This window comes from Microtus oregoni, unplaced genomic scaffold (genome assembly GCF_018167655.1).
Source record: "Microtus oregoni isolate MIOR12 unplaced genomic scaffold, Mior012 000069F_ref0000032, whole genome shotgun sequence".
In the NCBI taxonomy this organism is placed as follows: Eukaryota; Metazoa; Chordata; class Mammalia; order Rodentia; family Cricetidae; genus Microtus; species Microtus oregoni.
The window spans coordinates 7,987,920-8,011,512 of record NW_024543976.1 but is presented as its reverse complement, the minus strand read 5'-3'; the positions used below and the strand labels follow the sequence as shown (position 1 = coordinate 8,011,512).

The 23,593-nt window shown below is 43.6% G+C and overlaps 1 protein-coding gene across 2 annotated transcripts in view; it reads right to left on the bottom strand.

Moving 5' to 3' along the window:
• LOC121440639 (E3 ubiquitin-protein ligase MARCHF3) overlaps nt 1-23,593 on the bottom strand; it is a 146,000-nt gene that overhangs the window by 36,441 nt on the left and 85,966 nt on the right. For both annotated transcript variants that reach the window (XM_041641424.1, XM_041641425.1), the window contains exon 2: nt 679-922. In XM_041641424.1, coding sequence (XP_041497358.1) covers nt 679-866 — 188 coding nt within the window. In that variant the 5' untranslated portion in view covers nt 867-922. The remainder of the gene's footprint in view (nt 1-678; nt 923-23,593) is intronic.

Below are 23,593 nucleotides of genomic sequence, written 5' to 3'. Positions count from 1 at the left end.
AGGGATGGGGCTGTCGAGTGAAGGGGATGACAGGACAGACCCCTACATGGAAAAAGGAGACTCCCCCAGAGTCATATCCACTGGGTAGTGCTAAGTGGCATACACACTGGGAACAGTACTTCAAAAGTTGTTTCCACAAAGCCAAGCATGGTGGCACATGCCTCTAATCCCAGTATGCAAGAGGTGGAGGCAGGACCAGGCCTTCAGGGCCATCCTCAGCTACACAGTGAGTATGAGGCTAGCCTGGGGTACTGAAGACCTTATTTCAATTTCACAAATCCAATCACTTTGGCTCTGCCACCTGAAATCAGGTGACTTCTGTCCTAACAAAGGGCTAGCTTTGTTAGCTGCTGGGGACAAGAGGACAAAACCGGCCACAGCAGTGTCAAAATAACAGATGTACAGCAAGCAGCCCCATATCTCGTGGCAGCCTTTCCCTGCCTGGCTCTCTACAGTGGCTTTAGGAGAAATGTGGCCACATGAATTTTAGCTTTATGATCCTGCTGCTGTGGGAACAGCCACAGAACATGGACAGCCTTTTTATTTTTTCTTTTTCCCAGTACCTTTCTTCCCGGACACAAAGACCTGAACACCAATTATCCTCCCTTTAACATTCTCCACTTGACAAACAGCTCTTTGGATCAATTGCAGACCCGTGTATTTTAACGGTGGCACTACCTCTGGGTGGCAAGAGTCCGCACTACGGTTGACAGCAACTGCCCGTCCTTGGCTGAGACTTGCATGACATACTGTGGCTGCCCATTCACCAGGCTGCCACAATCCTCCACAGTCTTCACCACAGGCGCGGCTGAGCTGGTGCAGTCTGGCAAGACTTCGGGCAGGTGACTGCAGCGGCTGGTTGTCATGGCAACAGACAGCAATTACTCTGCTAATGGCTTCCACATTCATAGAGGATTTCCATCTAAGAGAGATCAGAAAACAGTTTACTTGGCTGGATGGTTAATGGAAAATGGAGAATTATGGGCCACCAACATCAGCATGTCATTATTTAATATAAATACTAGGGTAGCTTAGACGCGGCATTATTATCTTGTTACTATTTAACACAAGCATACTTGCATACATTTGCACACACTCACTCATATGTTCACAGGCCACGAGAGTTATGAACACCTGCTTATGAAAAAGACAACAAGCATGTGCGCACACACACACACACACACACACACACACACACACACACACATTTCGGAGCCCTGTTTTCCATGAGGGGACAGAATGATGGCTCCGAAGCTCAGACTTGAAGAGAAGATAAGCGATTCTCCCACTCTGCACCAGCGATGCAATAAGTCTTTGTTGACACTCACTAAAAGTTACTAGAATCATTATTAAAACTGCTCGCAACTAGTTTTTCGTGTAAGCAATTTATTCTCTATGCAGTTTTATTCAGAGATGCCAAGATTAAAAACAGGGAGGAAAAAAAGGAAGGGAAAGCAAAGAATCTGGCAAAATTGCCCATTCTGGGGCATCATTCAGTCACTCCCCAAACCTGCCACATATACGTCCTGTAATGCAACCATCTACCTGAAAAACCACAGATTAACTTCCTGTGAAAAGCTAACCCATCTGAGCCAGTTTCAAACAGTTGCTCAGGCAATGATTAGTTTGATGAACTGCTTTGTTTTTCAAATGGGTATTATAATAAATACATTAGCATTGGCTTTCGTTTGTGTGTTACGGAACAAAGATGCGTGCGTGAGTCATGAGGAAACTTGCAGGCTGCATTACACCCAGAGGTGATGTGACACAGTGCCACCACCCACTGTGCCCTTTCTGTCACCTCATGCTCCACACGGTTCGAGCTCAGTACGTGGGATGGGTTGACAGACGGAACTCTTGTCACGCAAGCAGTCAGGGTCATCAAAGCTCAAATCCAGGCAATGCAAACCTTGTCTTTCCCCCTCCAACTCAGAAAAAGATACTTGGGATCCCTCCAGGGGTGGTTTCTAGACATTTGTCTCTACTTATTATGTTTTATTTGATCCCTACACGTCTGGAAGACAGGATCTTCCCACTCTCAGAATCCTGTGCATCAGGGTAAGAACATGGTGTTTTCAGGTGGACTTGAGTGGACAGTTTCCCTCCCGACAGGCTCAGGTCTCATTATTTGAAACAAATGGCCCTGATCTATCCTTGCTACTGAGGTGCATGGCTGACTGCCTTTTTTCTTGTTACCAGAAGCCTCCCTGGGTGTGCGTGTTGTGTATGTGTGTGTGCGTGCGTGTGCGTGTGTTCTTTCCAGCAGCCCTCTGGAATCTATAATGGAGAAATGGCTGTGGATACCAATCCTTGGTCAGGGGGTGATGCAGGAACATTGGCAGTGGCTGTCCATTCATGCCATTTTACAGAACTGAATATCAAAAATCCAAAGAAACAGATGGATAGTAAGAGCATAGTTTTATTTTCCAAAAATAGGCTTTGTTGGGGTCTGAGGAGATAGCTCTCTGGATAAAGTGCTTGCTGTAGAAGAATGAAGAGCAGAGGCCCGCGGAACCCACATGCAAGCCTGGCAGCTGTGGTGGCTGCCTGTGATCCAGCACTCAGAAGACAGAATCAGGGGATCACTGGAGAAAGCTGGCTAGTTAGGTTGACAGGAATCAGTGAGCTCCAGGCTCAGAGGGAGACCCTGTCACAATAAACAAAGTGGTGAGAGACTGAGGCATCAACTTTGGACCTGTGTGACAAACCCATGTGTGTATCCCGTGCATGCACACATCCATGTTAACATGCATACACATGTAAAACTAGGTTTTGTTGCTTTACTTTTATTATATATATTGTATGTTCTAGAAAGCATGAAGAAACTCGTTCACGATCCCACTACTCAGAAACACAGAATTCTTATGGGGCAGATACCTTTTTGTTTTTTGGGCAGAATTTGCAATGTGGAGATTGCTTGTAGCTGAACCAGAGAGACTTTCCCCCCTTTTAAATGGAGTTACAGTAGCATTCAGGCCAATAAACAAAAGGATGCTAAAAGATGTTCCTCCTCTCAAGCTGTGTATAACCCCTCCTCTAGCCTACCCTGACAAAACCTCATTTAAGTGATTCTAAATTCTCATAGTGCCTCACAGCCACCAAGTGCAGCTTCCTGGCACAGCTTGCTTGCTTCACAAAGCAGCCATAGATGAAGAGCCAGGGGTGTGTTGGCAGGAAAAGCAGACACAGTGACCTTCTGCTGCACAGAATCATTATGTCTGGGTGCACTCCGAGAGTCTATTTTTGGCTTTTGCATAACTCCAGCCCGGAGAGTGGAGCGCTCTCTGTCTCTCCCTCTCTCTCTCTCTCTCTCTCTCTGCTTGATGAACTGGAAGGGGGGCAGGGAGTGGTGCACAGCGGCCAGTGGGAGCCAGGGCTATCCCTAGTTAGGTTACCCTCTTCAGGCACGGTCAGTCGCTAGTAACAGAGTAAGCTCCCCTCAAAGGAAGTTGTGAGTGCCCTTACCTCCACAACAAAATGCCTTTAAACTATTCTAGATGCAGTTTCTCTTGGACATATTTTCATCTATGATTTAGCTTCTGAATGGTATATTCCATTTCACTTCTCACAAGCAAAGGGTTCTGGGCACTGTGTTCAATAAGGTACCTCTACCTTGCCTCTCTTTCAAGCAAGCCTTGACTCCTTCTCATGTACAATGAATATAGAACCATGCACCCCGGATCCTCTAAACTGTCACTGAGCTTAGGAGTCAGCTGAAGAACTATTCCAACCTAGCACTCCTGGAAGAAAAAAAAATCAGCATGCCTGCTCTATACCACTGAATACCTTTGAGAGCCAAGGGCTGTCACGCTGGCAGAGAATCCCACTAGTCCTCAAAAGACTATTCTTTGGATTAAAACTGGGGTAGGAGGGATCACACAGAGCATGAATGTGCCTGATCAAGTGGAGATGGCTGAGCTGGTTCCAGCCCCAGATGAATAGATCCAATCACCTACTCATGCAGAGGAGGAGGGAAGAGGGCACGTGGCGCCCTGATCTTAGGGCGGAGGATGTTCAGGGGTTGAGATGAGGCATGGGTGGGCATGAGTGGGCCCACAGGCTGTAGGTGTTGATTGGCATGCATATGTTACACCTGGGGCAGTGACAAATGGCCCTGCGCATTCCCCTGTCTTGATTGGAGCCTCTTGGGAAAGCAGCAGGCTGTTGCCTTGGATGCTCAAAGGAGCCGAGCTGCGGGTGTGCAGCTAGCACTGGTCTCCCACTGACCTTGCAAACCTCAACCATCATTTGACTGCTTTCTCAGCAGTGCCCGTACAGCTTCTCTATGGAAAGGGAAGTGGCTTCCAAGCCCACCTAAGAATGCTCTTCTTTTACATTTCTGCAGTGCCTGGAAAGTTGGGTGTGTGTAAGCTTGAAATCTCAAGCTCCACCGGTAGGAGGGGTCCTTTGTTGGCTGGGTTTGACATCTTATTCAATTTCATTCTCAGGTTGAGAATAAAGGATGATTTGGTACTGGACAAACTCAGCTGCACACAGTGGGAAGAGTGGGCGTAGGTGGATAAGGGGGAGACAGTGAAAAACGGATCAGGAGGCTAAATAAATGAAAGCCTGATTACTGAATTGTTAAAATAGAAAGGCTTGTCTGTTAAAACGATGACCCTTGCAAAGGACGGAGTACAGGTTTTACAAAAGCAGGAGCCCCAACCAGGCTGCAGCTAATCATCGCCGGGTTTCTGGAACAGTGTGCCACTGGTAAGTGATTTCCATGGGAACGTGGCTGGCATCGTGAAGACACAGACTCAGGACATGGGGGAAGGGAAGCGCTCAGAAAGTACATCCAGGCTCACCTCTCCAATCTGGTGCCCCAGCCTCCAAAGAGCTCCGTGAAGATCACAAAGTAAAACAACCCCCCCCCCCAATAAAAAAAAATTCCACCTCTGTTCTTAGAGGCACAAAATTCACTGGGTGTCCAATATGATCTGAAGTCACCTACAATGTGTCAGGCAGTATTCAGAGCTTTCCGGGACTCATGTGGCCTGGGTAGCAGGTTGCACATATCTGAGGTGCCCCACACATTAGGATAAATGGTGAGGACGAGCAGCCTTTTGGACTTCCCTGAGCTCTCCTGAATATCTGAACTTTGAGTATTCATATTCCCTGAGCCACCTTAGCTGGTGGTTTGTGAGGCCTGAAAGTAATTAGTCAGTTTTCCATTGCTATAACACAGTACTTGAGGTTGGGTAGCTTATTAAGCTCATAGTCTAGAAGCTAAAACTCCAACAGCAAGGCACTAATGAAAATAAGGGCCTCCCTGACTGCCTGGCATCATGACAGACAGCATCATGGTGGAGCTTTTCTAAGAGGAGAGGTCGCATGTGGAGACAGCAAACTTTAGATCTTCCACAGGGCAAGAGCTTCTTTTTTTTTTTTTTTAAGATTTATTTATTTATTATATATACAACATTCTGCCTCCGTGTATGCCCACATGCCAGAGGAGGGGACCAGATCTCAGATGGTTGTGAGCCACCATGTGGTTGCTGGGAATTGAACTCAGGACCTCTGGAAGAGCAGCCAGTGCTCTTAACCGCTGAGCCATCTCTCCAGCCCCTGGGCAAGAGCTTCTTAAACACAAAACAGAAATCCTTGCACTCAAGAGTGGGGACGGGGCTCAGAGGGTAAAAGTGCTTGCTAAGCAGTCCTGATGAACTGATCTCAGAACCACATAAAAACCTCAGTGCAGTAGTGCATCTATAGTCCCATCACTTTTCTGGCAGGATGGGAGACAGGAAGGAGACTTGGCCAGAAGCTCTGAAGCCAGCTAGCCTTGGTGTAGCATAGCAAAAACATAACAAGAAAGGTCTCAAACAAGGTGGAAGGAGAAACAAACTTCTGTGACATTATCCTCTGACCCCCACAGTTCACACACAGACACACACACAGACACACACACACACACACGGCCGTAGCATTTTTATAGAGGTCAGAAGACAACTTGCAGGAGTTGGTTCTCTCTTTCATCCATGAGAATCCTGGGGATTGAACTTGAATCATCAGGCTTGGTGACAGGCACCTTAATCCTCTAAATCAGTGGTTCTCAACCTTCCTAACACATGACCCTTTTATACACTTCTTCATGTTGTGGTGACCCCCAAGCATAAACTTATTTTTGTTACTACTTCATAACTATAATTTTGCTACTGTTATGAATTGTAAATATCTGATATGCAGGATATCTGGTATGTGACCCACATGAAAGGGTCATTTGACCCCCCCCCCAAAGAGGATACTACCCACAGGTTGAGAACTACTGCTCTAAACCATCTCTCTAGCCCTAGGTTCCACTTCTTTAAAGTTCAACCACCCCACCATCATTGTAAGACCAAGGACCAAGCTCCTGATACATAACCTTTGGAGGTACAAACTATATCCAGATAATAGCACAAGATAAGACCATGCTTTTAGAGTTGGGATCTGGAGAGACGGCTTAGTGGTTAAGAGCACTGGCTGCTTTTCTGAGGACCCAGATTCATTTCCCAGCATCCACATGGCAGCTTAGAACTATCTATTACTCCAGTTCCAGGGGATTTTATGCCCTTTTCTGATGTCCTTAGGCAAGAGGTACACATGTGGTCCACAGATATATGTGCAGGCAAAACATCAATACATAAAATAGAAAAATCTTAAAAAAAGACAGAGTAAAAAATTCAATGAAATTAATAAAGTTGGAACATGCTATATATACATATTTTATGTTTTGAACTATGCTAACCTTAATTCCTATTCTTTTTCTGGCCTGGGCTGTACCTGAATTCTGTCTTTTGAAATCCCCTTCCCTCATGGTGTTCAACCTATTTTGTGCTATTCTTGAATTCTTCATGTGTTGGACAGGGAACTTTGTCCATGTTCACTGACTTCATGTAGTGATGAAAATGTAATGATATCTGATCAACACTCTGTGATATTGGAAATGCCTGGGTCTACTTGTTATAGCAGCCACTCACTTCTACCTCAACTAACCTAGCATGTAAGAATGAACTAGAAAACAAAACATAAGCCACTCCCGAGTTCCTTTCCAGGCCTGATTGTAGCAGAACTGGATTTTTAGTACCAGGTCAACTGTCGTCTCTGGGGCACAGGTTGAGAAGCATGAGAAATCAGTTCAACCAACGTCTCTGAGGTTCTAACTTACCCACAAGGTCTAACGGTGGAATAGCAAGCCTAAGAGTGTGAGAGCTGACTATATGAAGCTGTGTGAGAGCTGCCTCGGTGGGCTGGGGCCAGGGTACGGCCTCACAGTCAACCTTAATGCCTAGGTGCAGAACTCTGAAGAAGTCGTAACAAACTACGGCAATGGTCCCTGAAAGTGCTGAACAGTTACTAGTCAATGGGCATCAAGTCAAGCAAGATGAATGCACCCCAAAAATCTTCTCTGTGATCCTGTAATCACAATGGACAATAATGTATTGGATACTTCAAATTTGTTAGGGGACCAGATCCCATGTGAAATTAAATACAAAGTAAGAGAAGTAGGTGTCACAGGTACAAATTGTCCTGGAAGGATCTCGGATCACCTTCACAACCAGAGCTGGTCAACAGGGCAATCTAAAAAGAAAATCCACCTATTCATTCTTTCAGCTGAGTAAATCTTTAAATAGTTTTTGAGAATATATTAGCTAGTCCTAGGAAGTTTCTGGTACTGTAGGGAGCAGCTATCTCAAATTGTGCTTGGCATCTCCCAAGGAGAAGTGCAGGGAACCAAACAATCTGGAGGGCCAGGCCTCTTCCAGGCTGCAGAGACCGGCACCTTTTCATTGCCATCTTGATCGTTCAGGGAACCCTGATACCCTGACTTTCAGGGGAAGGAAAGACACCGCAGAGCTATGGAACAGCTGGACATCTTGCTTACAGAGTTCCACCTCCCCAGCACTGGTCCAGAACTCAGAAGTCTGACTTCAACTTTCCTTCATGCATCTGCTTTAGACAGGAGTTGTAAAACATCCCTAGCTTTCTTGAAGGGGTGATGCCCAAGGAGCACAACCTCCCCTAATGAGACCAGTGAGTGGGCAACGTGGAGCAGCTGGTGGTTGAAATGAGAAAGCAGCAATACTGGCCTGTCTGTGAACTTCCCTTCTGAGAGAGCTTGGCAGACTAGGCAGACCCCGAGAACAGAAATGCTCTTTGATGGAACATTTCCTTGACTTTCCAGGCATGTTAAAAGCGGACGGCACGCTGCATGGCTGATGAACTTAGAGTATCGTGAATGTTCAGAGCAAATAAGGGGAGGCAGAGAATCACACAGTGACCTTCCTTTCCAACAAAAATGGAGCAAATGACTAATCTCAAAACCATTAAGGCGTAAAAGCTGCATATTTCTTCTGAGAACAGCACACAAAGGCTCTCCTAGGAGGTTGCCGGGATGCGATTACCAGCAACACTCAAGTTTTCAGAAACACACCAAGGAGGCCATTCACCATGCATGCGGAGGCACAGAGTAGCTGCTTCATTACTTAAATGGCCACGGCAGGGCTGTGCTTACAGACTCATGCTTCCAAATTAGACATTTCTTTCTGGATGCTTCACCGACCTCATTATGTAGAACACAGAGTATGTCATTCCAAATAAAGTGACCATCCAAGTTTTAATAAACCTGTCCAGCAGGCACTTGATGAGTCTGCAGGGGGAAATACTGGCTGACCCAGTAAGTGAAAAATACAAAACAAAACAAAATAAAACAAAGCAAAGCTTCCACCCTTTTCTGTTTCGTTATTTTCTGCATGTGCTTGTCACGCATACAGAGTATAGTAAGCAAGTGTTTACTGTTTCTAACTAAGTATGATAAAGGTTTTGATCAGGGGCAGGGGTAATGGTCTTCTTTTTGAGGCATGTGTATATATCAGTGATGAGCTATAGGAAGGAAAAGGCTAGGGCCCAGCATAAGGGAAGCCAGCACGGTAGGAGTTCTGACAACACATTCCTAGTGCACTGTGTTAAAGTTAGATTCAGAGTTATTTATCAGTTCTCGTCCATGTAATTAATTCTGATTTGTAGCCACAAGAAGTATCAGCAGCATCAGACAAGCCTTATTTTTCTCATTAAAAATGACTATATTTTCTCCTCACTCAGGTAAAAACCTCCTCATTCTGCTGAAGGCAAATAAAGTACCAATTATCATATTTATACATATTTTTCCCCTGAAGAAGTACTCATGAAATTAATTCAGATTTTGGAGGCTATCCATTTTTTCCATTTAATTTTAATTAGATAGATGAAAATGGCAATTAAAAAAATCCCATAACAACTCTGTGTGTTCAAAGATCCAACGATAGCTGAATTACACTTGTAAATAACAACTGGCTCCTACACACAGGGTCCCACCGGGCTGAGGAGGAGGTGGGGCTCTACAGTTGCGTTCTGAGGGCAGGTCAGGAAGTTTAAAACCACCACATTAGAAAACAGTACGAGGGGCAGGCAAAACACACAGAGATGCCTATGTGATGTCTCTTGGAAAGGAAATATACGAGTATAGTACAATCTTCTTTTTTCTTCTTTATTTCCTTCTTTTTATTTATTTATTTTTTATTAAAGATTTCTGTCTCCTCCCCGCCACCGCCTCCCATTTCCCTCCCCCTCCCCCAATCACCTTCCCCTCTCTCAGCAGCCTGGAAGAGCAGTCAGGGTTCCCTGCCCTGAGGGAAGTCCAAGGACCTCCCACTTCCTTCCAGGTCTAGTAAGGTGAACATCCAAACAGCCTAGGCTCCCACAAAGCCAGCACAGGCAGTAGGATCAAAACCCATTGCCATTGATCTTGACTTCTCAGCAGTCCTCGTTGTCCGCTATGTTCAGTGAGTCCGGTTTTATCCTATGCTTTTTCAGACCCAGTCCAGCTGGCCTTGGTGAGTTCCCGATAGAACATCCCCATTGTCTCAGTGTGTGGGTGCACTCCTCGCGGTCCTGAGTTCCTTGCTTGTGCTCCCTCTCCTTCTGCTCCTGATTTGGACCTTGGGGTTTCTGTCCGGTGCTCCAATGTGGGACTCTGTCTCTGTCTCTTTTCATCGCCTGATGAAGGTTAATATCCAGGAGGATGACTATATATTTTTCTTTGGGTTCACCTTCTTATTTAACTTCTCTAGGATCACGAATTATAGGCTCAATGTCCTTTATTTATGGCTAGAAACCAATTATGAGTGAGTACATCCCATGTTCCTCTTTTTGAGCCTGGCTTGTATAGTACAATCTTCAAGCGACTCTCAGAGTGCCTTGTGCCAACCAAACACACTCCCTGTCCAGGTGTGTGAGGAAAGGGAGGCAGAGGACAGTATGCTAGCAAGAAAAGAAACTCCCTAGATACAAGGAAGCTAAACACATTCTAAATGAGAAGGTCCTAATTTGTTGTTAGATTCATGCCTATGCTCTGTCAGCATGTAAGTGAGTGCTTGGCACTGAGGAAGCCAGTCTGGGACTGGTCCTCAAGCTGTGCTCGCCTTGTCCTCTGTTATCCTCAAGCAACCCAGCATCAGCTGTGCAGATGTGCCGGCTCTTCAGTTGAATCTCTACAGGCTTATTTTAAGTGAGGGCTCTCTGTGGGCTTCCCTTTCCCCTGGTGCACTGAGGCCATGGAGAAGTCCCTGCCTTGCCTCTTCACATGTCCAAAGTTCTGTCTTCTACCAGAGGCGGGTGGTTGAGGATCCATGAGGATCAAGAGAGATATCTGGTGGTCCTGCCTCCTGTACACATAGGGATATCTACGAGGCAAGTGCAGAATGAAGACCTGTTTGCAGTTTGCTTTTGGGCCCTGCCCTTAGCATGAGAGAGATGGACTTCCCTACTATATGCTTCACATTAACAAGAGACCTCAAACACACCAAGTTTCTTATCTGACTAGGTCTCCAGGTCTCTCTCTCTCTCTCTCTCTCTCTCTCTCTCTCTCTCTCTGTGTGTGTGTGTGCGTGTGTGTGTGCGGTGTGTGTGTGCCACTGGCATTTGCTTTGGCAGCTTTTATAAACATAAGTAAAAATCACAGAGTACCTCAGGGAACTGCTTTTCTTGGTCATAGACACTGTCTGTTCATCTCCCCTTCTTATTCCATAATCCACCAGTGCTCTTTTTTTTTAAATATTTATTTATTTATTTATTTGTTTGTTTATTTATTTATTATGTATACAATCGTCTGTCTGTGTGTATGTCTGCAGGCCAGAAGAGGGAACCAGACCTCATTACAGATGGTTGTGAGCCACCATGTGGTTGCCGGGAATTGAACTCAGGACCTTTGGAAGAGCAGGCAATGCTCTTAACCACTGAGCCATCTCTCCAGCCCCCCCACCAGTGCTCTTTTGAGGGGCAGGCGGGGTTTTGCTATATATCGCGGGCTGGCCTCCAACTCACGATCCTCCTGCTTTACCCTATCCGGTGTTGGGATTGTGGCCATGTGCCTTGCATCGGTTGAACTCATAGACTCTTTTCTATCACTTCCTTAAAATGGCTCCATTTTTAAAAAAATAAGATAAAAGCAAGCATAAAGCAAAGTAACATACAGCAGAAGGATGCAGTCACGGAGGTCACTTTATCACACAGTCATTTCGGTTTGCATCCTGGGTTCTTGTGAACCATGAAATTGGCCAATACAATCTCTTCCTTGATTCTGGAACTCATTTCATGCCCACCTCAATGCAAAGCGTTTGCAAATCTTTTCACAGAACCTCACTCAGCATTCTTCTTCCTACACGGGCTTGTCAGCTTCTCTCCCCTGTACTCATACCTTTGCTGGTGCCTGCCTAGCTCTCCCTTCATGCCATCCCTCGGCCTTGGAGCTTGCAGCAGCTCCCTGTACCTCCCACATTCTACACCACCTTATTGCTGGCTCCACCTGGTCTTTTTCTGGGTCTGCATCCTCTCTGATTTTCCACAGACGTCACCTGTTGAAGCCTGGCAGAAGTGCTCTAGTGCACGTTCAGTGTACACAGAGAGCTAGCTGTCACCCACCAGAAGATCCCCTAAAGTCCCTCAGCTCCAAAGAAAAGGTCCTGAGTCAAACATCCGATCTGGCCCATTCTCTGTAGACTCAGCACTATCAAAATTAATGACTAAGTCTTAACTCAATTCAGCCTGTTTTACAGAAAGAGAAATAACTTTATATTGATACAGAATTATATAACCATCCCAAACAAAACAACTAAATAATGTACAGAGGTCCACATTTTAAAATTCGTATCCAGTTTTCCTTCAAAACAGACAGAAAAATCACATTATTAATGGCAACAGTGTGAGCATATTTTTCTACGTTCATAGCACTATTCATTTTCCCTTTTCTAAGTGCTTAATAAATACTGCAGGTCTTTACTGCCTTCTAGGGTGAGAATAACAGCCATGCCCCCACAGAGCTCATTCATTTGCTTTATGGGCTAAAAAAAAAATCTCTGGTGTGTCACAAATTAACACAATGTTCCTGAGGACAGTGTTTTATTCTTGAGTCTCCAATTTCACTAATAAATGTGAAAAACACATGAAGTCAGATAAATCTCCAGGGACCAGCCACTGCAGATGCTAAGGAATAGAAAGTTATTCCAGCTAAGATCAGCACTAATACCCAAGACAGGTTCCCAAATTCTGCTCCAACTATCTGGTGTAAAACAACGAAGTGCTTTGTAGTGATGACACCAAAAATGAGGAGTTTATTTAAATGTATTTTTAAATAAAAATAGCTAAAAACAGTAAGAACATAACATTTCCTAATAATTAGATAATAACCTTTATCAAAATCATAGATCCCAATTTATCTTTAGGCAATATGACCCCTACTGTTGTCCCTCAGAAATACTTCAAGTTTTTAAGATTTTTATCATAAAAACATCAAATAAATGGAGCATTATAGCAAACCCACAGATACACATTGTTTCAATGTGGAAAGTAATCAGAACTTTGCAGTTCTCACTTTGCCTTTCCTCCCTCTCCTCTTCCTTCTCCTTTTCCCACTTCTTCCCCTCCCACCCTTCTTCCCTATTAAGACACCACAGCAAATCTCCAGGCGTCCTGTCATTTCACCTCTACATCTTTCAGTGTGCTGCTAAAAATATGAACATTTCCTATTTCAGCCCAAAGTAATTACACCTAACAAACTTCATAATAAATTTGGTGTTATGTAATATTTATATCATATTTAAATTTCTCCAACTGTCTTAAAAAATCCCTTTATGACAGGCTTTTAAAAACTATTCAAACAAGTTGTACAAATCACATTGTGTGTGTGTGTGTGTGTAGTGATATTTCATTTGTATTTTAATAAAGCTTACCTTAAGATCAGAGAGCAAAACAACCCCACTGGTCAGTCTTACAGACCAGGTAGTGGTGACACACACCTTTAATCCTAGTAGCCACACTAGTTTGCCATAGAAATCGGGCTGTAGTGGTGCGTGCCTCTAATCCCAGCCCTTGAGAGGAATATAAGACGGGAGGAGACAGCTCTCAGACACAGTCTCATTCTGAGATTCCTGGAGGCAGGATCAACATTTTGGACTGAGGTAGAGGCTGTTTTGCTTTTCTGACCTTCAGGTTGAACCCCAGTTTCTGTCTCTGGGTTTTTATTGATCATGCTACAGGGTGTGTGTGGTGTGTGTGTGTGTGTGTGTGTGGTGTGTGTGTGTGGTGTGTACACATGCGTGTGCGCATGTATGTGTGTATTTGCTAAGGCAAGCATGTGGAGTTCAGAGGATAATCTGCAAAAGACATCTCCCTCCTCTCATCATGTGGGTCCTGACAATTGAACTCAGACTATTAAGCTTGGCAGCAGAGGCCTTCCCCTGAGTCATCTCACTGGCCCCCTCTTCCCTTTGCTGAAAATTTATATATGTCCTCTCTAAAGCCCTGTCTCAAATTACACTTTATTTCTGCTTTGCCTTGTGGTATCTCTGACTTATTCTAGTTCCTTTATTTTCTGGAAACACATGGCTCAGCTTAGTTTCAGGCTCAGCTCCCAGTTGATAAGAGCATGTGAAGGTTTTGTGTAGTCTGTGGTATATCACACCAGGAGGCTAGTTTTTAGTGGGTCCAAGAAAGTTCCCAGTTTGGGCATTTTTTTAAAAGATCTAATGATTGAATCTGTTAGTGACATGTACCTAAATTATTTCAATGTAGACTATAGAAATCCTTTTTTCCTCCAGTTATATGACCCTTTTCCTCTTAGTAGTTGGAATTCTTTTGCAACAAAGAACTTTTCTTCACCAACCAATGTGACATAATTATCCTGAATTGCAATTTATACAGAGGGTAGGATTCTTGTTCAGTTCTATCCTACGACTATCAATCTTCAAAGTGAAGAACTGGTGTCTTCCTTGAGGAATTGGTGACATCCTGTAGCAACGGAGTCATTTTGTTTTGTTTATATTATTCCTAAAGGGCTCATTCGTCTCCAGTGACATAAAGAATCGGATCATTACATAATGACAAGCTCCTCTTTTTGAATGAAGAAAACTAGAGGCTTGCTGAGCAAGTCTGATAACCTCGATCCCATGTAAAAGCCAGTGTGTTCAAATTCACAGCACTCTTACTGCAAGGAGGAAGGCGGCGACAGGAGAGTCCCCCTGAAACTCTTAGGCCAACTACTATGGAGCGTGTAACACAGCTCAAATAAGACTGCCTCAAACAAGGTGGCAGATGACCGACACCCAGGGTTGTCTTCTGACCTCCACTTGAATGTCAAGGCATGGGCATGCCTTCATACATAAACACACACATGTGTGGAAAAATAAAGATTTAAATGAAGAGAACCAGACATGTGGCTTCATAGATGTAAAATAAAATAGGGGTCTGGTCTCCCCATATCCTAGCACTCTAGGTTGGAGGGCTAGATATTAATCACTTCTCCTGCTTTGGCATCCTAGACTATTTTCTATTTATTTATTTATTTATTTATTTATTTATTTATTTATTTATTTATTATGTATACAATATTCTGTCTGTGTGTATGTCTGCAGGCCAGAAGAGGGCACCAGACCTCATTACAGATGGTTGTGAGCCACCATGTGGTTGCCGGGAATTGAACTCAGGGCCTTTGGAAGAGCAGGCAATACTCTTAACCACTGAGCCATCTCTCCAGCCCCCTAGACTATTTTCTTTGTGGTCGGTGTTGTCTTCTCTCAGACCCCATACTCTTTGTACACAGTTGTAATGAGACCAACTCTAAAATGGCTTTTCTTTTGCTTGTTGATCTGCATATCATTGGCGCCTCTTGCTCTTAAAGGCCTGTAATCTCAGATTATTTATTATACACACCAAGAAACACTTCAAGCTCATAGATAGCATTGGCAGAGGGATTAGTGGAGGCCACTTTGTTTGAGTGTTTAGACTTTGTGATCCTGCCTACTGAAGCTTGCAGGTGGCCATACCCTGTCCAGGGCCATGCTGGTTAACACATTAACAGGCTGGGCAAGCTTCCACACATGTATGAGAAACATTTCCCTTTTCTTCTAATAAGGGCGAAAACGATTAGACACTTCATAGATATCCACCCACAGAGGCATCCATAAGTCTTTTTAAACCACAGTTGACAAGTGTCTCTAAGGCAGGAATCCAGGGTCTTTCTTTTCTATTCTCTTAGAGTAGGCATTTTTTTTTTCTTTTTCTTTTTTTCTTTTTGTGCCTATTATCTCCTTGTTTTAGTGACAGGCATTTGTCAGTTAGACAGAGTGATAATGGGAAGATAATATGCTGGCTCTGTCCACACAGTTCAAGAAGCACTTATGAAAACCGTGTATTTTGGGAAACCTAGACACTCAAGTGCCCATCTGCATTTCCAGTTAGTTTGAACTGAATGTAGACTCGCAAAGCAGTGACAGCAGGAATAAGAGGGCTGGGATCAGAGGCACTTCCTACACGGCCCTGGAGACACTATTGTGAGCACTGCTGCTCTACAGAGAGGGGCCGTCAGCAAATATATTCCAAGTAGGCAGGGCAGGATGGAGGTGCGTTTTCCAACTTCAGTAGAACTTACTAAGGGCAGTTGAACCAAGAAGAGGCAAGATGTGTCTTCTAAGTGAAGGCTTTGCATGCCTTATGAAAAGACGGATGCATTCAGAAGTAAAAGAGAAGTGTGAACTTCAAACACTGACAAAAGCAGTCTGCCGCCACCGCCAAGCAGTCTGGTGAATGGCTCTGACTGGAGAGTGATGCTGTATGAACTTCAATATTTGCATCTACCAGTCCTGACTTCTTTACTAATGTAAACCGAGCACATCATACATAGGGATCTTTGGTAAGACTATGCTTATGTTACTATTAACCATAAACTCTAAAGCATCCCAGATTTAATCATAGATTTCAGGGACTAACTGAAGTATAGTCCCTATTGCAGAATTCCAATACGGGCATATGGGAGGGAAGCAGGTGTCAGTGGTCAGGTGGTTGGCACCATCAACTTGACTAACATAGAAACCGGAAAACACCAGCTGCATCAATTTTTGGACAGGACAGAACCTTACTGTGTAGATCAGGACAGCTTTGAACTCATGATCCTTCTTCCTCAGTTTCTAGAGTGCTAGAATTATGTATGCCACCACACCCAGGTGTACAATTTCCCTTTCTGAAACAGCAGATGATATGATGATTTGACATTGAGTCTTCAGGTTAAACATTTTGGGTTTGGGTCCCTTTGCTCTTCCATTTACCAGTTATTTCTCTGCGTGCTGGGGATGAAATGGTGGCCATTGCATCTGTTCAAAGATGAAGTGCAATCTTGTGCACGAAGTACCCTAGCACTGAGGTCGGCGCAACAGCAAACACTGCTGGCTGTGATTACTGTACGAGGGTCGCCTAACATCAGATATCTCCAAGGCATTCACTGGTCTACGGTGTTTCTGTTTGAGACAATTCACATATTCTTTCTATTGACATTTATTAATTTGGAATGCAAAACAGTACTTTGAGAGGCAAAATGGATAAACATAAAAAATGTGGTTGGGAATGAAGCAAATGGAGCTTTTGCCACCAGGTAGTAGGGCTCAATTATTTAACTCCTTCTTACATCAGAGAAAAAGGAGAATGTTCTTGCCATGAGTATTTAAAGGGCCTCACCTGAGTGGGTCCAGGATGAGTGGTTGTTCTCTTTACAATTAGAATGACTGAGAACCCCTGTCACTAGATGGTATAATCTTGGGCTGGGAGGACCAGCCAGAACAGTCAAGGGAGACATTTGGGTAAGACCGAATGCACACATTGAGATACATGAGATTCTTAAGAACGTTGGGTGTTACTGGAAGGTGAGATGTGCAGAGACTAGTCCCCTGTAACACAAGTGGTACAGGAACCTTTCTCCCTTTGCTTATGTCTCAGGGAATAAACACTAGGCTCTGGGAGGAGCCAGATGGGTCACTATAGTGCCTGACGCTTTCTCTTTGTGCGTACCACTGTGACTTCAGAATGAGGTCACTACTCTGAAGTACTCGGTGTAGATACAAAAAAATGTGTGTTGATATTCTTTCTGGGAAGGATGTAGCTGCAGTTTTCTGACATCAAAGGAAAAAGCCAAACTGAATTCATTCCTGTACTCCGATCCATTGGCCCTAGCATTTCCATAAGCCAGGCACACCCCTCCCCGTTTGTGTAGCATGTGCAGGTCTACTAACATGCTTACCAGGTATACAGGGAGGAATGTATGGCTTCATGAAACAAAATAGGGGTCTTGGCAATGCCTGGATCCGGGCCATAAGAACATGTATTCTCTAAGGAGACTGGACGACACTTTAACATGATCTGTATTAAGTTCTATTTTCAAGGCCACAGAAGACATGTGACCAAAGGTAACCCACGGCAGTGCTGAAGTATGCAAGCAGTCCTTGCTTGGTTGATTCTTCCAGCTCTGTCTGTTCATAAACTGGACTTAGTCTTTAAATTTACAAATGATGATCACTGTGGCAAATCCAGTAACAGAATTTTCTGCTGTAAACATGGCATTCTCCTCAGCATCATTTTCCAGCCCTTAAGCGGTTCTGATGTACATGGAACTAAAAGCCTGGAGAATTAAAAATTACACAAATAATGAAAATGAGTTCCTAGGTGAATTGCCCATTACTGTGGAGGCTTTGGAATATTTTCATTAAAAAGACTAAAAAGGCCATCTAAAGACGTTTGTATCTCTGCGGATGATTGTGAAGTCATCTTCCTTATTTCTTTCTAGCTCCCATAAGCCTCTTTTATTAGTTGTGAGGAAAAAAAGCTCCAATCTGCTTCAGTAAACTGCATTATTTTTTAAACTACAGAAGCATTCATGGTTTCCTTACATGAGCAATCTTTTTTAATGGTAATGTGGTGCTTGGGAAGAGGGCGCCAAAAGGCAGATTTCACGGGACTTCTCTCTATCTGACAGGCCTCTTTCTACCTTCTTTTCTTGCTATATTAGGACCCATTGCTTCTTTACAAGTTCCTGACATACAATGGGCATCTAAAGGTATTTGCTGACTCAAAAATGAACAGATAAATCCACTATCTTAATAACAGGTTCTGTTGTCATATAGTCATATGGGTGACACAATCTTCATACTTAGGAATATGACTTTCTGGACAACTTAAAAAGCATTCTCGTATCCCTTCCACTATTTGAGGGTTGTTTTTTCTATTTCTCTCTTGAACTTTGAATGGCTTTTGTACTCATTTGCATATTGTAAATCAGTTATTCTTATTTGTTCAGTGAAGAAAATGAGGAGGCAGGTCATGAATTTAAACTCAACATAGTAATGGGTGATATATCTAAAATAAACTTTTTACCCCCACTTACATAGTCTCCTTAAGTTGTCATGAAGATAAATTGTTGAAAGAAAACTGAAAGAGTGCAGAGTTTGTGGCTCATGTTTGTAATAGCAGCACTCCGGAGCCTGAGGCAGGAAGCTTGTGATTTGAGACAAACTTGTGCTACAGTGAAATCCTGTCTAAAAACCCAAGCAATCAACCATCCAATCACTCACTCACCAGCCAAAGAATAAAGGACATGTAGATAAAGGAGCATAACACTTCAGATGGATGGGCATCTCCATTTCCCCACTACTCAGTACACTGTTATAGTACATAAAGGGGGATTGCCATGTGCTAAATAAGATCATCGCACCCTACACAAGACCTGGGTCCTTGGTTTGCTCTGTGAGATGCAGTGGGAGCATAAGTGAGCAGGGCTCTGTTTCCTAGATTGGAACTCAAGGCTACACTCCCCTACCTGCCTGGGGACAGAATGGCTGGGGAAAGTTGGAATGCCACCACAACTTCCATACTTGAAAATACTATTTGCGGTTGGGCTTTTATGAGCTGGTTTCAGTATCCAACCACCATATAACCCAGTCTCTTTTTGTTGTTTCATGCAGTGCCTGGCAGTGGAGAAAGATCTGTATTTTCTTTCTGAATGATGGGCTGTGGACATGGCAAAATCACAAGAGACAGCATCTGTTGTAAAGAAAGCAAAAGTTACTATTTCAAATAGTCACCTGTAACTGTAGGCTGGAAAAGACAGGCAGACAAAGGTGGCACGGGGCTGTGATGTATATATAATTTTATGTGTTATCTTGACAGGGCCACAGCTACTCAAATATTTGATTCAACATTATCCTGGGTATTTCTTTGAGGATGGGTTCTTTCTGGATGAGTTTAAGGTTTAAGCTGATAGACGGACCACCATCCTTAATGTAGAAATGTAGAGTCTGGAAAAGAACAAAACCACTGGAGCTCCCCCAGGAAGATGAAACTTTTCCTCCCTGCCTGCCTTCTGCATGAGCAGAAGCCATTACCTGCCTTTGAGCACAAACTCAAACACTGGCTCTTCTTGCATCTCCAGCCTGCTAGATTTCAGACTAAAATGACATCATTGGCTTCTTGGTGGTAGCAAAGGTTCTCCCCTCACAGTTTGGAGGTGTATATCAATAGTTTTGAGACTTTTAGGACAGAGTGTTTTAGTCTTTTCTTTAAGACATTTATTTTTAAAAACATTTTCAGAAATGCAGACAGAGTTGCACATAACCAGCAGTGCCTTTTTATATCCTGCAGTATCCCTTGCTTGTAGCATAATGTGACACATCTGTCCACCAGCAGGGCATCCATATCATGGATTACAAGTAGGACCTTTGACATTACTTTATAACAAATGTTTGACGGTACTAGGAAATAAAACATAAGACTGTGTAAGAAAAAGCAGGATATGAAGTATTTATACTTAGACTTTCAAGTCTAATTTATCAAAATGAGAAAGATGGTTCTCCTCCAGCTGTAAGTACTTCCCTAGCTCACTTTTGTTGTTTATGCTTTTTACCTTCTTAAAATAAAATGCATTTTTATTATATTTTAAAATATGGGTGAACAAATAACTCCCTTTTTTACAGGTCTTACAGGGGAAGCACATCAAACTACTTCCTGGAAAAACAATAACTACTGAAATCAAACCAGAGCAAGCCCAACTCAAACTTGAAAATTATATACCTCCATCAGGGATTTCCTTTATTCCAGAAGTACTAAAGGACATTATAAATCTCTGGGGAAGAAATCCAGTAAGCTCTCTCCATACTTGCTTGCTCCAGGAAATGCCTGAGTTAGTGAGTGGAGAGATGCTGAATTGGGCCCCACAGGCCCCTGGCTCTTTGCAGCTGACTGGCTTTGGGACCACCAGCATGTCATTTTCTGTCCCTTAGCTGCGGTCTTTCATCAAGGACATGCGAACATTAAATCAGCCTCTGAGCTACAGCACGTATTGTCAGAATAAAATGAAGTGGTGAACCTACAAACTGCCTCAAGTACAAGGCACTGTGGCCATGTCAGCAAATGGTTATCAGAGTTCAGCTCCATGTTAACATTTGTGTCCTCCTGTGGTCTCCTGCTCCTTGGTGGCAGCCACAGATTCTGGTAGGTGGAAGGACAAAAAAGGATACTCTCTCTTTTTTTTTTCTAGCACAAATACAATGTGCCTAAATTAGCATTTAGTAGACTTTTTTCTTTTCAACCAGAAATATGCCAAATTAAATTAAAAATCCATATACTTAACTGAAGTCATATTTGTGTGAGAGGAGACAAATCTATAAACAGCAGCTAGCTGCAATGATCTGCCAGGCTTTTATAAGGCCACATTTATCATTCCTCTGTGGAATTTATATATCCAAATTGCCTGGCCAGCAGATGTATATTTAAATACATAGCCTCATGTGAATTGGCGGGCCTCTGTTTCATAATGAGGAAACTAAAAGCAAAGGGATTTTATGATTTTCTCAGCACCCTAAAGTTAGCAGGAGAACCTGATTAATTCAATTTCTGACCTCAATTTCTATGAACAGCTACCATTATTATTATCCTCAGGTATGGATTAAATAACAGGGGCCTTAGAATTTTGTCTGGGGGTGGGTAAGGGTGGAATGAAAAGAAAATAATGAGGAGAGAGGACCCCCCTCCCCAAGAGAGCACTGTAGGGGATAGCTCTAGTAATGACAAGCATATTCCATAAACATTCTCCCAAGTTTCCTAATCACACGGGGTAGTGTGGCTGGCTTAAGGAAAGCACATGTTCTTTTGATAAGCCCTGAATTTTGAAACAGGAAGAATCTTGGTGTTTAACTCTTGGGCAAGGTGGTGTGAAAGGTTGTGGGATGTCCTGAATAAATCCTATAATATGTCCTGTGGTGTCTATCATCAACATGATGCGCGCCCCTCCTTCCCCCAGCATTTCGGAGGACTGTAGAACACAATCCTGTTCTGCTGGTCTGGTTCTCCAGAAATCTATTTATTTAAACTAGCAGTTCACAAGCAGAAAGAAAAAACAAAAAACACCCCACAAACACAAAGAACCTTCAAAGCGGACCTCAGACCCCCCTCCTTAGTGTCCTCAAAGTTTCACGCTGCAGATGCAGCCTCTTACATCTGTGAGTCATCACACATTTTTAAGACATCAAAACTCATTCATGTTCCATCTTCCTCAATGATTTACTTCCCCCTCCCCCAGCACTTTAGAACTGTAGGCAAGAAAGTTCTGGGAGCTGTCCTACTGAATTAAAGAAATTAGAATCTGGTTTGAGAGAAATAACCTCATATGTGCATTATGATGAAGGAAATGTAATATTTCCCCAGCTTCTCAGGGGCCCAAACAAATAATTTCCTTTACTTCTTCTGCATAGCAAAGGAAGGCAAGTGATCTCCTTTTGATATCTCGCACTTTGGAAACAGAAGAGGAAGCTGACGGCTGCTTCTCCTTGGGTAAAAGTGTACCAGAAACACAACAGACAACTGTCCTTCTTTACCTTACAGAGGCTGCCAGAGGTTTCTTTCTCTCGACTTTGTGTAATAATTGCACACTTACAAGCTCCTATTACTACAGATTCACCAACAAAAGTAACCTAATGCTATGGGAGATTTCTACAGGTAATGACCAGCTTAAGCACTATGATTATTATCAATGCCATCTCCTCGACATGTCTTCTGTTCGGTTGCCAGCAGCGTGTCACCTACATAAGCCCTTTCATTGGAAAAGAAGGCTTCCTCACATGGCGTAAGTGGCCATGGCTGACAAAAGGCCTGGGGTGGTCTGGATGAGAGCACACTACTTTAGCACTACCCCCCTTATTCACGGTCTTCTCATCCCTGACCCCTACTTTAATCGAGCGCCGAGTCAGCTCCCTCCACTTGGATTACTTTTGGAGCATGGTGCGGAATGAATGAAGCAGAGCACAGTGGTATCTTAGAAGGCATTTTCACCAGCCCTTTTTGAAAACAGTTGTGACTCTACCATCAGAGAGTCTTCTGGACTATGAGCAGGTGAGCCTCAAATCTGAGATGAGACTAGAAAGAAATCCAAATGCTACGGCTTCGTGTCATTCATCCATGGCACTCTCCATAAATCGCCACAAACACTGACTTAGTGGACAGTGAACCAATGCTCCTAGCGGTTAGGTTCCTGGCTAGACCATGCTCACTTGCAAACCAGCAGATGACACTGTTTTGTGAGGGATTAAGTGCTAGTTAGCATCCATTGGTGACTCATTAGTGTTGAACCCATGGTCAAACACTGTGGGTCACAGCTGAATGGAGCTCATCTGTCACACTTATTTTCTCCACAAGGCATTAGTCTTCTTGGGCTCTGGGACACTCAAGAGCACTTTAGCACATTCCTCGGAGGCCACTTTAAAGAGCGAGATCACCAACCCAAAACACAAAACTGAAAAATGGGGAAAAATCGGACCACAAAAGGACAATTAAAAAAGTCTGTTAAAAGCCGGGCAGTGGTGGCGCACGCCTTTAATCCCAGCACTTGGAGGCAGAGGCAGGCGGATCTCTGGGAGTTCAAGGCCAGCCTGGTCTACAAGAGTTAGTTCCAGGACAGGAACCAAAAGCTACGAAGAAACCCTGTCTCAAAAAATCCCCCCCCCCAAAAAAAAGTCTGCTAAAGCTAAAACAAGAAGGCACAGCATTACCCTGCTTGGCCTCAGCTGGACCATGTACATAAGGGTGACTCAAACTTTTTGACACCCCATGTATGTCTGTGAAAGACTGTGAAATTGCCTCGAGTATTGACTTGGGAGTTACAAATACATTTTAGTGAGTAAGAATTTGCATACAGGAAAGTCTTGAATAACAAAGATTGAATGTGTAAATTCTCTTATTCAATAGCATATCCTGTATTCTTTGTCTA